Source organism: Staurois parvus, unplaced genomic scaffold (genome assembly GCF_062004578.1).
Source record: "Staurois parvus isolate SC_StPar_1 unplaced genomic scaffold, SC_StPar_1.0 ptg000469l, whole genome shotgun sequence".
Lineage (NCBI taxonomy): Eukaryota > Metazoa > Chordata > Amphibia > Anura > Ranidae > Staurois > Staurois parvus.
In genome coordinates, this window is record NW_028318265.1 from 2,896,481 (window position 1) to 2,911,974 (window position 15,494).

General features: G+C 41.7%; 2 protein-coding genes across 15 annotated transcripts in view; both read right to left on the bottom strand.

Moving 5' to 3' along the window:
- Positions 1–321: 321 nt before the first annotated feature.
- On the bottom strand, positions 322–5,036 carry LOC149452702 (E3 ubiquitin/ISG15 ligase TRIM25-like). The gene has a single exon (XM_089689140.1). The coding sequence runs from the start codon at positions 5,013–5,015 to the stop codon at positions 3,417–3,419; it is 1,599 nt and encodes a 532-aa protein (XP_089545266.1). The 5' UTR covers positions 5,016–5,036; the 3' UTR covers positions 322–3,416.
- Positions 5,037–9,166: 4,130 nt separating this feature from the next.
- The window catches only part of C2CD5 (C2 calcium dependent domain containing 5), a 117,403-nt gene continuing 111,075 nt past the window's right edge, over positions 9,167–15,494 (bottom strand). For all 14 annotated transcript variants that reach the window (XM_089689154.1, XM_089689152.1, XM_089689150.1 and 11 more), the window contains one exon: positions 9,167–14,275. In XM_089689154.1, the coding sequence (XP_089545280.1) occupies positions 14,135–14,275 (141 nt within the window). In that variant the 3' untranslated portion in view covers positions 9,167–14,134. The remainder of the gene's footprint in view (positions 14,276–15,494) is intronic.

Consider the following 15,494-nt stretch of genomic DNA (forward strand, 5'->3'; position numbering starts at 1 on the left):
GTAACCCTTTACTGCTGCAAACCTAGGAATCTAGTTATGATTGCACAATGCTCAGATGGGTTGCCACATTTTCTGGGAAAAGGGAAAAATACTGTCCTTAAGGTTTCTTTATTGTTAACATTGGCAGCAAGTCTCATTTTTACTGCCCATGTGGTAACCCTAGATGCAGCCTCTTGGTGTTGTTGTATTGCTCTGTAATCTCCCCTGATTGGCTGCATCAGAAAGCAATGACAGTTTTGTCTGACCTGTTACACCACCATTAGCCATTGACCACAAATACCCTGAAGGCACCTTTAAAACTGAATGACACAGACTTGACAATCTGATTTAAAGAACTTTATTACACGTTACACAATACAGATTTTCAGTTCCAATGGTGGAGCAATAAAATGCTTTATATAATAATCACTCACATGGATAAAAAGCAGTGAAGTCTAGTCAGTGTGGGGACCAGAGAACACCTCGCCTTCTTCAGATCTCCTGGTAGTGTGGATTTTATACTGTAGGTGGTCCCCATTACAGTCCTTAGAGGAGTCCAGCTAACTGGACTGGCTGATCAGATAAAATACTCAATTTAGCGGTATTAAACCCAAAAGCAAACATTTTTTATACTGCAGCTTACCTAGTCTTAGATGTGATTGCTGCAATTGTTTTCTTTCTTTTATTTCCACCTGATGATCTGCCCAGTAGGTCTGTTGTTTTACAACACAACAAGCTGTTTTGCAGATGTGGCAGTTGAGACAAACCATTTAACACTGACATGGGTGCTTACAAGGATCAGGTTTTAATTTATTTATGTAAACCTTTATCCCAAAAGGAGAAAAACTGTTGCTGTAACTGCTTATAAAGTGTTAGCTAGAATGCAGCTTCAATTTGTTATTGTATTTAAACATGCTAGTACATCTAACACTACCCTTCCCCCAGACTGACAATGCTGCTATCCTAAGATATATCTGTTGCTTCTTCATCCAGAGTGTAGGTACTCTAGGACAGAAAGTGTGTTACTGGTGGGATCACCAGATGAGGAAAGAGGAAAAAGCCTATAAAAATAACAAAAAAACAAAATGCATCCATCACATCTAATGATTGGTAAGCTGCAATATTTTACATTTTTTGTTTTGGGTTTAATACCGTTAAGGCCGAATATTGGCCAGTATCAGCCCGTTCAACAGGAACCAGCTGACATGCGTGTACATCAGCCTGTCCAAGAGAAGGTGGCCGAATGGCAAATGGCTGCGAACGCAGACCAGAGTGCCAGAGACCAGGGCACAATAGCAGGGTGGGGAGAGTGCTGTGGTAACAATGCATAGTTAGGACAGTGACCTCCTCCCGAGCTCTTTTTTTTCCATTCAGCCTGCTGGGTTGAATGAAAAAAAAACTGATAGTGTGTACCAGGCATTAGGATCCTTATTTTTTTTTTTTTAAAGTGAGTTATTTTCAGTCTAACAAGACTTGAAATGACATGACATGGCTAAGTTGGAGCCTCACGTCTCTATGTTAAAGCTTTGTAAGCCTATAGTTACACCAAGATAGGGTATAAGGCTTGTGTTCACAAGGTATCCCCCAAGATTGGTCTGGGCAGAGGTTTGGAGGCCCATTTGGCCCTAAGTGTTAGAGGTTTCACCAACACAGAAAATGAGGGGAAATCACCCAAAAGAGACATCTGTGACAACTGTCAAAAATGGGATTTACTCTCACCTTGAGGAGATTTCCTCCTACTTCTGTGGTGAAGAAGTGAGGGGAAATTTCCCCAACAGGAACACAGAAAGCATAAGAATCTAACAGAAATTCTATCCTGTTCCCACTATTATAGAATACAAAGTTTTGAGGATAGATAGATAGATAGATAGATAGATAGATAGATAGATAGATAGATAGATAGATAGATAATGTAGCGCCCCTCAGGTTTAGCTAGGGGGAGCTAGTAAGATTTTTAGGCAGAGGCTGAATAGCACCCTGGGATGAGTCAGCCTGGGATGCATCAGCCAGGTTACTTTGAGTCAGGGCTGAGGACTCTGCAGCCCAGTTCCCTGATACCTCCCCCTGCCCTTGAGCTTGAGAAGTTTCTATAAGGCAGTTGGTGGGGGTAAGGAGGGGCTGATCTGCATACTTAAGGGATTTTAGCCAATCCCCAAGCAGGAGGCTTGGTATGGAGCCAGGAGAGCCATTAAGTGTGAGGGAGCCTGATCAGCAGGGGGAGCAGTGTCAGGTGGAAGATGGAGTGAGAGGCTGAATTGTAGAGCCTGGGAATGGGACTACCTACATTACACCTTCTGGGCCGGACAAGGCAAGAGGGCAGTCAGGTGGAAAACCAAGCTAGATTCTCATCTGGGGCTGCTGTACTAAATTGGCAGTTTCTGCCCCCCCTTGCCCAGGGATACCCTCAGGCATCTGGATGAAAAGGAGGAATCATCTGGGGTCTGAGGAGGTACACCAAAGAACTTTGGATGCTCTTAGAGGAGAGACTATTTTTGTCCACATTTTTGTACATAGCTGCTCTAAGTTTTCCTCAAGTTTACAGTTTCCTTGGGCATCCCATATACCCCTAGACTCCAAGTTGTTAACTCCTTAAAGTGTTACTAAACCCAGGATGCTGCATTCACTGTATCTGGTCTCCCACAGTAGACATAAAATGGAAGTGCAATTATTTTAGTAAATATGAACTGCTAAATACCTTTTCTCATCAGCAGTATATAACAGTCTTATGACTGCCAGTGTCCAGTCAAGCACATGTTAATGCTTGTAGGAGGATTTTTCATTCTGCTCTAGGAGGATGCAGAACCCCTGAAATCTGTTTGCACAGTGCTGATTGGCCCTATGCTGATCACATGCACTCTTCCAAGGGGGAAAAAGAAATCTCTCTAGCAATACACACCAAACTGAGCATGTGCAGGGCGACTTCACGTGATATGTCTTATTAGGAGATGAGGGGGGAACTGGAAGAAGGGGAGGATCAGAGATGTCAGGATGAAACAGCATTTTTACACAATGCAGAGGATTAACCCCTTAGGTTCCACAGTGAGTATAACAAGCATGCTTTACTGCATATACAGACTGATTTTACTGTTGTGGGTTTAGTAACACTTTGACACAAAACCAAACTCAAGGACTGTTTACTGATTCCAGTATGCAAAGTGTGGAAGAAAATGCATATTACCTGGCTGTGCAGAACTTTAGGGGAACCCAAAACGCAGCAAATTCTAAGGGGATAGATAGATAGATAGATAGATAGATAGATAGATAGATAGATAGATAGAGTACTTGCCAATTATGACAATCCGTATGGGGCAAATAAAAAACTCTTTCATAAATGAATAATAGAAAGCCCTGTAGGACACTGAGCGCAGTCCTTCTGGTTGAGTATTTTACTAATACCCTTCTGCAAAACCACTGTTCTCAAGGCAGATGTTTATATGTCACATCAATCTAATTCTCCCAGAACGTGGATTTACAATGCAAAAACCTCGATCCCACATACCCAGCACAGCATGGAGGGGCGCAGTGAAGGTAGCAGTGAAGGTGTAGAGGTGTAGGATTGGGTGACTCAGACTATAAAAGGAGATCTGCCCAGCCTCATAATCCAAATATATCCGAACTCTTTTACTGGAGATGCTGTCTGGTAAACTGATCTTATTACCGTCATGCATCACTGAATAATGATCATTATCCCTCTCCAAACCCCAAGACTTTTTATTGTATCCAATCTTTGACTTCAGTTCTCTCCTGTCTATACTGGGGTAACACATCCCAACTCTCCAGCAATATGATCTACCAACATCCACCTCCCAATAATGTCTCCCTGTACAGAAGCTCCTGCTACTCATCACCTGAGCGTGATCCTTGAATCTTGCTGGTGTTTCTGGAATATTCTGCTTTGGTGACCCGGATGCAGTTTTTCTGTCATCGGATATTTGTAGCCGATTATGAGCTGTGTCTACATCCAGTAAGATTTCTGTAGGCTCCTTTATATAGATCCCTTTATTTATCACTGTGATTATATCAGATAATGTGTGTAATGTGTGTGAGATCTCAGCCACTTGCTGATCCCCTCCATCATGGAGGAGTTGATCATGTCTCTCTCTGTCCTCATTATCTCCATCCTCAGAATTACACAAGTCACCTGTGTCTGCTTCCTGTAGGACGGTCAATGAATCTGTCATGTTACACAACTCCTCAATGTGACGCATCTTTCTGGACAGCTCATCCTTCTTTATTTCCAGCTGTTGGATCAGATCATTAAATGAGCATGAGGTCCGTTCTGCCTTCCTAGATATCTCACTCAGGACTTTCTTCTCCAGGTCTTCCAGCTGTCTTCTAAGCTCTGTGAATAGGGCAGTGAACTTCTCAGTGTCCCCAGCTGCTTTCTTTTCTACCTTTCTCCTGAGTTTCAGAAGACTTTTAATTCTTTTCTCTGTCTCCTCTCCTTTTATCAGAAGCTTTGCTTTAGCATTTCTTAACTTATTCTTTTCAGTGTCAGAGGCCTCATCCAGTGACACCTTACTGTGTCCTTTGTGTTCTCCAATTAGACAGCAGGAGACACAAACACAGGCAAAGTCCTCAGTGCAGTAGTATTTAAAAACTTCTTTGTGAACAGGGCATTTTCTGTTCTGCAGGGAAGTGGTGGGATCAGATAAGATGTGTTCAGGTGACTTGCTGTGAACTTTCAGGTGGTTAATACACAGAGAAGCTTCACAGTGCAGACAGGATTTAACAGCAGGTACAGGAGCGTGAATACAGTACGTACAGAAGACTCCGGACTCCTCTGGCTCTGGTTGTGTGGATAGGAAATTCTCCACTATGTTACGTAGTTTCCTGTTTTTCTGCAGTGCAGGCCGCTCCTGGAACTTCTCTCTGCATTCAGGACAGGAATAACCTCCAGACCCTTCCTGGGTATCCAGCACACGATCAATACAGCCCCGGCAGTAGTTGTGTCCACATCCCAGCATTACAGGATCTGTATAAATGTTCAGACAGATAGGACATTCCAGCTCTGCTCTTAGATTAGCAGACGCCATTGCTGAGAGCAGAAAAAGAAAGTGAAAGTGTCCAGCAAAGCAGAAGGAATGCAACTGGGTGGTTCACATTTCCGTTACAGAGTGACTCGTAATGCATTGGGATTCATACACCATTCAGCTCTGTAACATTGTCGTATTCTATTTTCTCCTTTTCTATCATCATATGAACTCTTCAACCTTGAAAGTTCACAATGTATCATACAGTATTCTTACCACAGGACATTGTATTTTGGGGACACTTCCCAGTTTTAGTGAGAATTCTAAATAAACCCTCTGCTCTCTGCTATGCACCTTTTCTAGCAAACCTGCATAAAACAGGTTCACATTCATTGCAGTACATGTTCAAGCTGGCCAACTGCTTCAAATAATCCCTTTCTGGCCAGTCCCTACTGGTACTATGCTCTGAAAAATGAAAAATACTTACTTGCCTCTCTTGATACCTAACCTGTACATCTACTTCCTAATGCCTGTCCTGTTCATCTACCCCCTCATTCCTTACCTGCCCATGGTGAACCCCCAGGGGCCATCTACATCTGAAGTACTTGGTTGACCCTGCAAGTCACTTTTCTTCCTTGTTCTAAACTGACCACACAAAGCACAAGTGTGGTCAATTTTCATTCTTTGGCTGGTCTTTGAGATCTACAGAACATTGTGCAGACACACAGCAAGCTTGAATTGGGTAGTTTATTCAGCCACCATGACCCCCTGGCCAATCACAGCCTGCCTCTTGAACATATCCCCCTGCTCAAGGACAGTCTGCATCTTGTCTCAGGGTGAATATACTATGGAATACAATCAAGAATAAAAGATCGCTGCCCTATGTGCGCCCCTCATAATGACAAAACAAATGTAAATATATCTCAATACAGTCCCTTGTGACTTGTTTGCAAGTGAAATCTATATCATCCACATATTGTTAAAGTGCTCTTCATACAATCAAGCAGTCTGTGCTCCCCACCAGTGGTCCCACTCGCTCATCAACTCCTGTGGATTCTTATACTCAAACAAGGGTCAGACTTGCTTTGGTGGAGAAGTTCTGGTTCTGCTGTGACTTGTAGTCCACCTCTGTATGGCTGCACTGGCCTGTCTCAATCCATCAATTGTGGTGATTGGATGCTCATACATAAGGAATGGAGGAAGGAGGCCACATAGTGTAATTCAGTTTATTAAAATTCAAAGGATAAAAGTGTATATATTGCACTTACATTGATAGTAGTAACAAGAATTAAAACGCCAAACCCGGCATTACCACACCAGGCTGTGCTCCACCGGCTGGAAATTATTTCACCCTGGTCCATATCTGACACTTTTCTCCCCTCCCCCTCCCACTAGGCGTCCTCAGTGATTAGAAGCTGTGGTGATAGGAAGACATTTACATACATGTAATCCCTTACTGTTACTGGGACCGGATATGATCCGAAACTGGAGATGCTCCCGTGGCCATCTTACTACTCTCAGGGTTATTCTCAGTCATTGTTCCTATAGCTTCTCCGTTAATCTAAAAACCGGATGTGGTTTTCCAGCCATTTTACTGCGCTCGGGAAACTACTTGATCATCCTAAGTCCCCACTATTGGCCCACCACCAGATATAGTGCCCAGTCTGAGCTTGCTGACCTGCCATCCAAGGACATCAAACAGAGTGCAATGTAGAGGGACTACTTGTAAAGTTGGAGCTGTAGTAGGGAACAAGAGCCTTTTAGGCCGATGCCTCCTCTGTAGTGCCAACTCCTGTCCCATACGGAGTGATACCAACTGCACTCCACCACTTATCCCAGCTAGCGGGTCTCCAGAGTGGGGCCAGCAACAGGAGAGAAGAGATTTTCAAGTCAGTGTGAACTAGGAATTATAGTATAGGGCTGCTTTTACACTGATGCACTGCAATTTACCCACACCACAGGTGCAGTGCAGTGTACCTGCAGCTTTGCTGCCTTTAGCCGTAGACTTCTATTATATCCTGCGGGTTTGGCACACTTTCTGAAAATGCACCAAAACACCCGCAGGCATGGTAAAGTGCAGCTAACCCAGGAAAGTTGCAGACGCACTGTGCTGCACTCGCGGTGCAGGTTAACTGCAGCACATCAGTGTGAAAGCAAACAAGCCTGTAGGTTCAGCTGTCATTGTGCTCTGAAGCCCCTCTATGGGGTGGTGGTTTTCGGCATATTTGACAGTGGATGAACTCAATATAAGATGAGATGGCATCTCATACATACACACATGCACTGCATCTATACCATCAGCCGCTGTCTCGTTCCATGGAGCCACTTCTGGTTTTGGCGTGCGTGGTAACATCACCTCAGTTGGCCCAACCACACACGTTCCGTCAGAGCTGATGCCATCAGTATAATCATTTATGCTACACTATAAGTGTCCACATTCTGACACTGCGTAAAATCTACCTAACAACAGAATGCAATGATTTGCAAATCTCTAAAACCTATAAAACCCAATTGTTTAACCACCTCAGTACTGGACACTTTCACCCATTTCCTGCCCAGGCCAATTTTCAGCTTCCAGTGCTGTAAAACTTTGAATGAAAATTGTGCATGCAACAATATACCCAAATGACATTTTTAGTTTAGACAAATTGAGCTTTTTTTTTTGGTGGTATTTAATCAACACTGGGTTACTTATTTTTTGCGATATAAGCGAAAAAATACAGAAAATGATGAAAAAAACACTTTTTCTCACTTCTCTTAAATGATAAATAATCTTTCTTCATAAATTTAGGCCAAAATGTGTTCTGTTACTTTTCTTTAGTAAATATAATCCAAATCAGTGTATATATTGTTTAACCTCTGTGAAAGGAGAGAGAGGAGAGAGAGAGGAGAGAAGAGAGAGAATGTGTTTTGCAGTGCTAAAACCTATAATAAAACATCCAAGATTATTGCAAAACACCAAAAAAGTATACACATTGGTGCAAACAAAAACAAACATCAGTGAAACAATAATTGTTTCACTGATGTTTCTGTTTTTATATATATATATATATATATATAAATTTTAATTCTTGCCAAGAGAAATATTTTAGTTAAAGATCAAGTGCCGAAGACACACAAACAAAAACACATATTTATCTCATAGTGTCCTTCTGAGATCATTTCTGTTCGCCTTTGCAAAGATCTTGTGATTTAACTTATATATTTAAATATTATCTCGCCTTTTAAATGTGAATTGTAGGCATATATAGAAAAACTAATGAAAATAAAAAATGTATTCAGCGTATTTTTAAATTCAACTAGCGTAAGTGCTTGAATGTGGCGTGGCATCAGCTTCCTGTAACCCTCTGCACAGCATCTTTAAAATATTTCTCTTGGCAAAAACTTTTTTCTATTATTATATTTTTTTTTAAAGGTAAAGTTGATCCAGGGAAGTTGATTACCTCTCAGGGGATCAGGAAGGAATTTTATTTCCAGCAGGAGTAAATTGGATCATGCTTTGCTGGGTTTTTGTTTGCCTTTCTCTGGATCAACTGTGGGTAAAGGATTATAACTTTTTTTTTTTCTATGGTTGAACTGGATTGACTTTTGTCTTTTTTCAGCCAGACTAACTATGTAACAGCTGCATACTTTTAGAATGAGGGGCAGTATGAGGAACCAATCAAGTTGCAATGCAGTGCTCATGTGCTGAGAAGGAACATGCTGACAGGAGGAGAGAGATGGCCTCATCATTGTTCTCATGTTTTTTTCACTGTTCAGTCACAGGCTTGAGAGTGGGAAGGTGGCCAAATTGCATTGCAGTAGAAAAAAGGCAGTTGCCAACTTGACTGTGCTATATGATAGGCTGGTATAAATCTCATAACTGGCTGGACAGATGTAAACCCTTTACCAGGTAACAGTGCCCATATATGCATTGTATTTGTATATTTAGCAGTTTGCATGGGTTTCTGCTTTGGTGATCTATTTCTAAATGTAAAATCATTTATGTATGTTTAATTCACCCAATGCAATTATGGGAAGGCACTTATTTGGAGTTATTAGTTTGTTGATGCTCAAGTCAGAAGGGCAATGGCTCAATCTATAACACCAGAGTACTGCTTTCCCTCATAGCACAGCAGGGATGGGGTGATTATGGGTTTCTTCTGGCAGATAAACATGCGTTTAGCCTGAAAAAATGTCTACAGAATAAAAAAACAGGAGAAATCAGCATAACATCCTCATTAAAACCAGTTTATTTCTCTCTATACACTCAAGAAATGTTACAACCTGCCACATACAAATATTTACATTCAAGTTTATAGTTTCTCTTTCCAGTCAGAGCGCCCCCTGTAGCCATCAATGGCTCCTCCTTGTGTCTTCTGTGCAATGTCATGTCCAGAACATAAAATGCTAAAAATAAAGTATCAAAAATATAGATGATTTTAAATCTTTTCACAGATCTCACATGACTTACTACCTTTCACAGGCCACAAGCATCACACAAGGCTGCAGAGCCCCACTGATGCTGCCCCTGCTGTTGGCTTTGTGAAAATAATCTTGTGTTTGTTAATGATATTGAATCTGATTGACAGATACCAATCAGAGATGTGTCCTCGATTATTATACTGTTTCCTGTATTACAGCTATCTGTACTCTACAGAATCTTTCTACATGGTGCTGTCTGTCTGATATGGCTTCCTTCATACTCAGAACTCTGACCTGGGATCTTTGTTAGGGTTTCTATAAAATTAACACAATAGCAGCCCAATGAAATGATAACCAATTATTGATAAGTTGTTCTGTTAATGTAGCTCATGTTTGTTGTCTGTGCTTACCCTGCTTAACAACACTGAAAGTCAGCTACTTCTGGGCTCACCTCCACCATCACATGACCATAACTGACTGACACAAGGAAAACTCCAATTGGTTTCTGGGAGTTTTCTATTTATTGCTAATTCAATCCTTTCCAACTATGATATGCTAAGGATGAGGATTAACCAAACACACCGACGATTCCTTTTTTACATTTACTCGCGTACATAGCTGTTACACACAGAAAGGATCCGATTTTATTAGATTTTTGTTTTCAGTTTAGGTTTTCTGAAAATGCACCAAGGTTATTTTATGTTTTTGATTTGGAAGTCATTAGGTTCTCTATACAACTATTCTTACTATACATTACAGTTCAGTATTTTGTAGCTTGGGGGAGGGGGGCAGAGAATCATCACCTGGAGTATCCAGTGTAATATAGCGAACTGTGTATATCTCTCTATTCATGGAGTTAAACTTTACAGCAACAAGTATTTGGACAGGGTTGTATTGATAGCTCACTGAATGTGCCACTGTCATAAAGTGCTATGTATCCATGGTTGTGCATTGAGCCTTCTGTCAAAAAACTGTTAAAAGTTTGAGGACATAAAGTTCCTAATTTATTTTATTTTTTTTAAATAAACATACCAAAGTGTTTGAAGGCATTCAGGGTGCAATTTAGGAGAATAGCTTCTGATTTGTAGCAAATGCTGTTTACAAAGGGGCTGCAGTAAACTAAGGCTGACCATACATTATACAATTTTCCTTTAGATTGACCAAAACCGTATAATAAGAGGTCAAACCTAAACACTTTCAAATTTGTATGCAATCAGGCAGGCCCTTGCACTACATAGTTGAAGGTAAATCTAAAGGAAACTGAACAAGAAAATTGTATAATATATGGCCAGCCTTTGATTGAAAAGCTGGGGAGCTCTGGTGTGTGGCTTTCCATATCAGATAGAGTGCACTTTAGGAGCTCTTTAATGGTATGTGACCTTAAAGAAGAACTCTGGGATAGGACAAATATCATTCAAAAGTATCTGCTCTGCCAAGGAAGAGGTGTAACAGCAGGGATTCCATCATATCCTCTGCTCTCTCTCTCTGGGATTCCATCATATCCTCTCCTCTCTTTCTGCAGTAAAAAGAAACTACAGTTCCCATCAACCACACAGAATTGTAGTGAAGGTGTGCAGGTACACTAGTAATTTACATTTTGAATGTGTCTGAGAGTCTTGGTCCACCCACCACTGCAAGTGGGGCTGAATTACAACATTTGCTTCCTGGAGAAAGAACTACAGAAGGCATGTGCCAAGACCAGTGGCTGGGGGAATAGGAAGAATAGCAGCCACTGGTCTTACAAACAGGAAACCAAAGAATTAACGGTTAGATTTGAAAATGAATATTCACAGCAACTACTGTGTGAACCAGAAGATGTATGGCATATTCAGTGAATGCAGGAAATCAGCAACAAAGGTTTTTGCCCAGAGTTCTGCTTTAAAGTTGGCCATACACACATAGATTACACACACAGGCTGAACAAATAAAAACAAAAAAAAAACAAAACAAAAAAAAATTCCTCCACTTGGACCAATCTCTTCCTGCAGCTATTTTTTTATGACAGCATGCACTGGCAACTTTAAAAATATTTAACAGTTCCTGCATCTGACTGTATGTAGGTGCTGTTTAGCTGAGTTTTCCCCCCAGCTCCTTTGATTCTTCAATTGAAAAATATCAGGTGGAAAGGTTCTTACAGGGCCACCGACAGAGCAAAATTTCTAAACCAGATAAAATTTGCTCCATGTATGGCCAGCTTTAGTTATAAATGACCTCCTTCTTAGAGAGCAGCCTGAATTTACCAACGCTAAGACATCAATCTGTTACAATTTTTGACTTGATCCAAAGTCATCAAAACTACTAGAATAAACAGTATCTGTCCAACGTAACAGTTTCATAATTTTCATCTAAACCCCAGCCCCTGCACCCCAGCTGCCCTAGAGGTTTGCTGAGACAAGAGTGGAAGAAAACAACTGATAGTCCCACTTCCCCCAATTGATGCTCTCTTGGATGAGGTGGAAATGTGAGTGACCCTGACAGCCATCCGTAAGTGCAAATCCCACTAACTCCAGTATTTGCCAGCATCAAGGGGGTCATTCCCAAAAAAGGAGAGGCTGTGAGAGCAGTCAAGTGAGGGATGACTACACATTGGTAGCCCTTGATTTGGAATGAGCTGTTGGGCAACCCAATGTTCACACATGTATGGCCATATGGCAAATATGTTTTGTCATAAAGGAGAGTGTAGTGCTAAAGTGGATTTACAACCCAAATAAAATGAGAACTGTTTTTGCAAATACCTCCTGAAGTGTTTCCTATGTCACCAGCCTGTATGCAATTGCTAATAACATTTTACTTTCTGTCTCAGCTAAATGCCTTACATGCAGCTGTGCAACAGTAAGCGTCACACAGACATTCATGTCCTAAGTTTCGTCATTTAGACTGCCATCTGTAGTCCTTGACTGCAAAGGTGATGTCAGACATCTAGGCTAGGTAGAAGTGAATGTATAGCAATTATCATAGAATCCAGCCTAGTAACACCTACCTCTAGAGCCTATAACAACTTTAGGAAGCTGTGAGCTGTGGGTGGTGATCACATTACATAGTACTCTCCCTTTCACTGCTCACAGAACCACCTATAGCTGCCAGAAACTACACAAGTCCCAAAGAAACGTATTGAAACATGTTTCAGGAAAAAATGGCAGCACAATGGAGCTTCCTTCTGGCACCCTGGACCTCCAAGAGGCCTGGAGGTGAAGTGATGCTGTCACAGGGATATCACATATAGTCTGAAAGACATTGTGCTAAAATCTCCTAGTCTGAACTTTATTTTGCAGAAGTTGTACAAGGAGTCTAAATATGACTTTGCTGACTATTGAAGGCACTGGGTCTAACTTTGATGCCTACTGGACAGCGATCAATATTACACCTGATATTACTCAACTCTGCAAGCAAAGAGCAGGGGGAGAGCAAGAAGCAGCGTTTTCTCTGAAAGAAAATGAGTATTTCTGTACTCACCATAAAATCCTTTTTTTAAAGTCTATTGAGGGACTCGGGAATTCAGATATCATGCAGTTATTCTGTCTGCCTACAGGAGGATAGTACACTGGCACAAAAAAAAACAAAAAACAAAAACAAGCCAACCTAATAGAATGTCTCCTCTACCCAGCATGCTATATTTTGTAGCAAGCAGTATTGAGAGCATGAACATAAAGTGTGTGTGTGCGTGCCCCTCAATAGATTGCAATAAAAGGATTTTACGGTGAGTACAAAAATCCTATTTTCTTTTTTGGCTACTGACATTCACACAGGGATTAGAATACTGCTTGGAAAATGCAAAAGTATTTCAACTGAGGGGTGGGCAGAGCAACAATCACCAACAGGCCCAACAGAATAGAAATAGGGGCTGCCTGCAGCCCAAGAGCCACCTAAAGGACACCTTTATCTGAAACCAGATGAGGCTGAGCCTCCTACCAGATAAGGGAACCTGCTAACATGACCAAGGAAGGAATCAACTGGATGTTTAAGACCTACAACACTAGCAAAAACACTGAGGCATGCTAGGTAGACGAATGATTATCCTGGGCTGGTTCACAATTTTTTGCTTGCCAGTGTCCAATCCTCCTGCAGGCCGCAGTATAACCCGACAGTCTCTGAATTCCAGTGTCCCTCCATGGACAAGAAAGAAAGGTATTAAAAGTGTTTCCAAGCAAATATCAATCACAGATCATAACATGTGGTGCAAAAAACGATAAAAAAAAAGTTCTGAGATTTCAATTAGGCTTTAAATATAATATGTGCTGATAGCGGTCACCCCCAGCTCCTTCTGACTTCTGCATATTTGTTGTTTGGATTCAAAAGGTTTCATTTTACAGTCAAGTTTTCCAAAACTAGTAAATCGCCGAGATTCATCACAGCGCAGCCATATGTGAAGTCACGGTGAATGACCCACATTGTACTTGCTAGTGCCAGGTCTGCTGGACTGACGGCGACAGCCGTGGAATGACTTCATTACTGGACACAATATCATCCAATCATATTTCAGGTTCTTTCTTTTCCATAAAGCAACTCAAGCTGTGTGCCGGATTTCCTGTGTCTGCATAGCTGGGACCACAGGAAGGCAAGATTGGGGCTTTCAGTTCAGTGGAAGTTATACGACAAATTCCGGGTACATGCAGAAAATTATTGCGATTATATTGCTGCATTCTACAGATGTTGATGTACCTAAGTGAATGTTCAGATTGTAACAAGCAAAACAGAAAGCAGATCACAATCTGACTGAATGATAATTTGGCAACATTGTGCATCCTTCTGGCAGGATTAGCCTCCTCCTTTATTGACTATCATGTCCCATCTCTGCCCATCAATGCTGTTTGGTTTGTAGAGCTTGTCATACACTGCTGTGAAGGAGTTGGTGCTCCGTCTGACTCTGATTCTCTTGTAAAGATAACAGCATCACCACTGACATTGATGAGACACTGTGCCTAGAAGAGAGCAGAATGGAAGTTTATATTGTTGTGTAAGCAACTCAAAATGTTAGCATGATCATCACCCTATAATGTTCAACCCAAAGAGACTTTGTCACTTTGCCCATTTAGGTCTTTAATCAACCCCACCCCCTTCCCCACTCATCCACTAATACTCACCATAGCAGTGTAAGCAGGATTCTCCTATAATTGTTGCACCAAAACTTCTATTCCCCAACCTAAAGTCAAATGAGTATCATATCATAAATTTTCACTCACAGTAGCTAGGTCTGGTCACTGGGAGGAGGGATCCCTGATGCACCTGATCTCATATACTAGAATCCTTGGACAGCCTCAGTAAACTATACTGTGGGGAAGATTTACTAAGAATCTGGTGCAGCTGGGCATAGTAACCAATCAGCTTCTAACCTCAGTTTGTTCAATTAAGCTTTGACAATAAAACCTGGAAGCTGTTTGTTACTCTGCACAGCTGCTCCAGATTCTGAGTGCACCAGTTCTAGTAAGGCTGCATTCACCCTTGTGTGACTTGTCATGCGACTTTGGACACAACTGGGGATTTTCACCCCCCCATCTCTAGGGTTTACAGAGAATGGTCCAAAAAAAGAGAAAATATCCAGTGTGCGGCAGTTGTGTGGACAAAAATGCCTTGTTGATGTTAGAGGTCAAAGGAGAATGGGCAGACTGGTTGGAGATGACAGAAAGGCAACAGTAACTCAAATAACCACTCATTACAACCAAGGTATGCAGAATATCATCTCTGAATGCACAACACGTCAAACCTTGAAGCAGATGGGCTACAGCTGCAGAAGACCACACCGTGTAGCAAGGTGTACCTAATAAAGTGGCCGGTAAGTTTATAGTCCCTCTTAGCACCACTCTGCTGTTGCCTGTAGATGTACAGCGAACGCGCTCTGCCTCCAAAGATGGCTGATCCATGTTGCCGGCTGTGGCAGGGGGCAGTGTTGGTGCACAATTCAGTGCATCACACGGCTCCCTTTTTTTATATGTATTGAATACAATTTATGCTAAAACATACACTTCATTCACTGCAATGTAGGGCAGTGTGATGTGCTGCACTGCCTTACATTGCAGTGCGATGCGGCACGATGCGCTGCAATAAAATGAAGCATGTCTGCATTTTACCGCAGCACTAAGCTGCATTGCAGTGTGAATGGGACACATAAGAAACAATTATTTCCTGTGTGTCCTTGCAGTG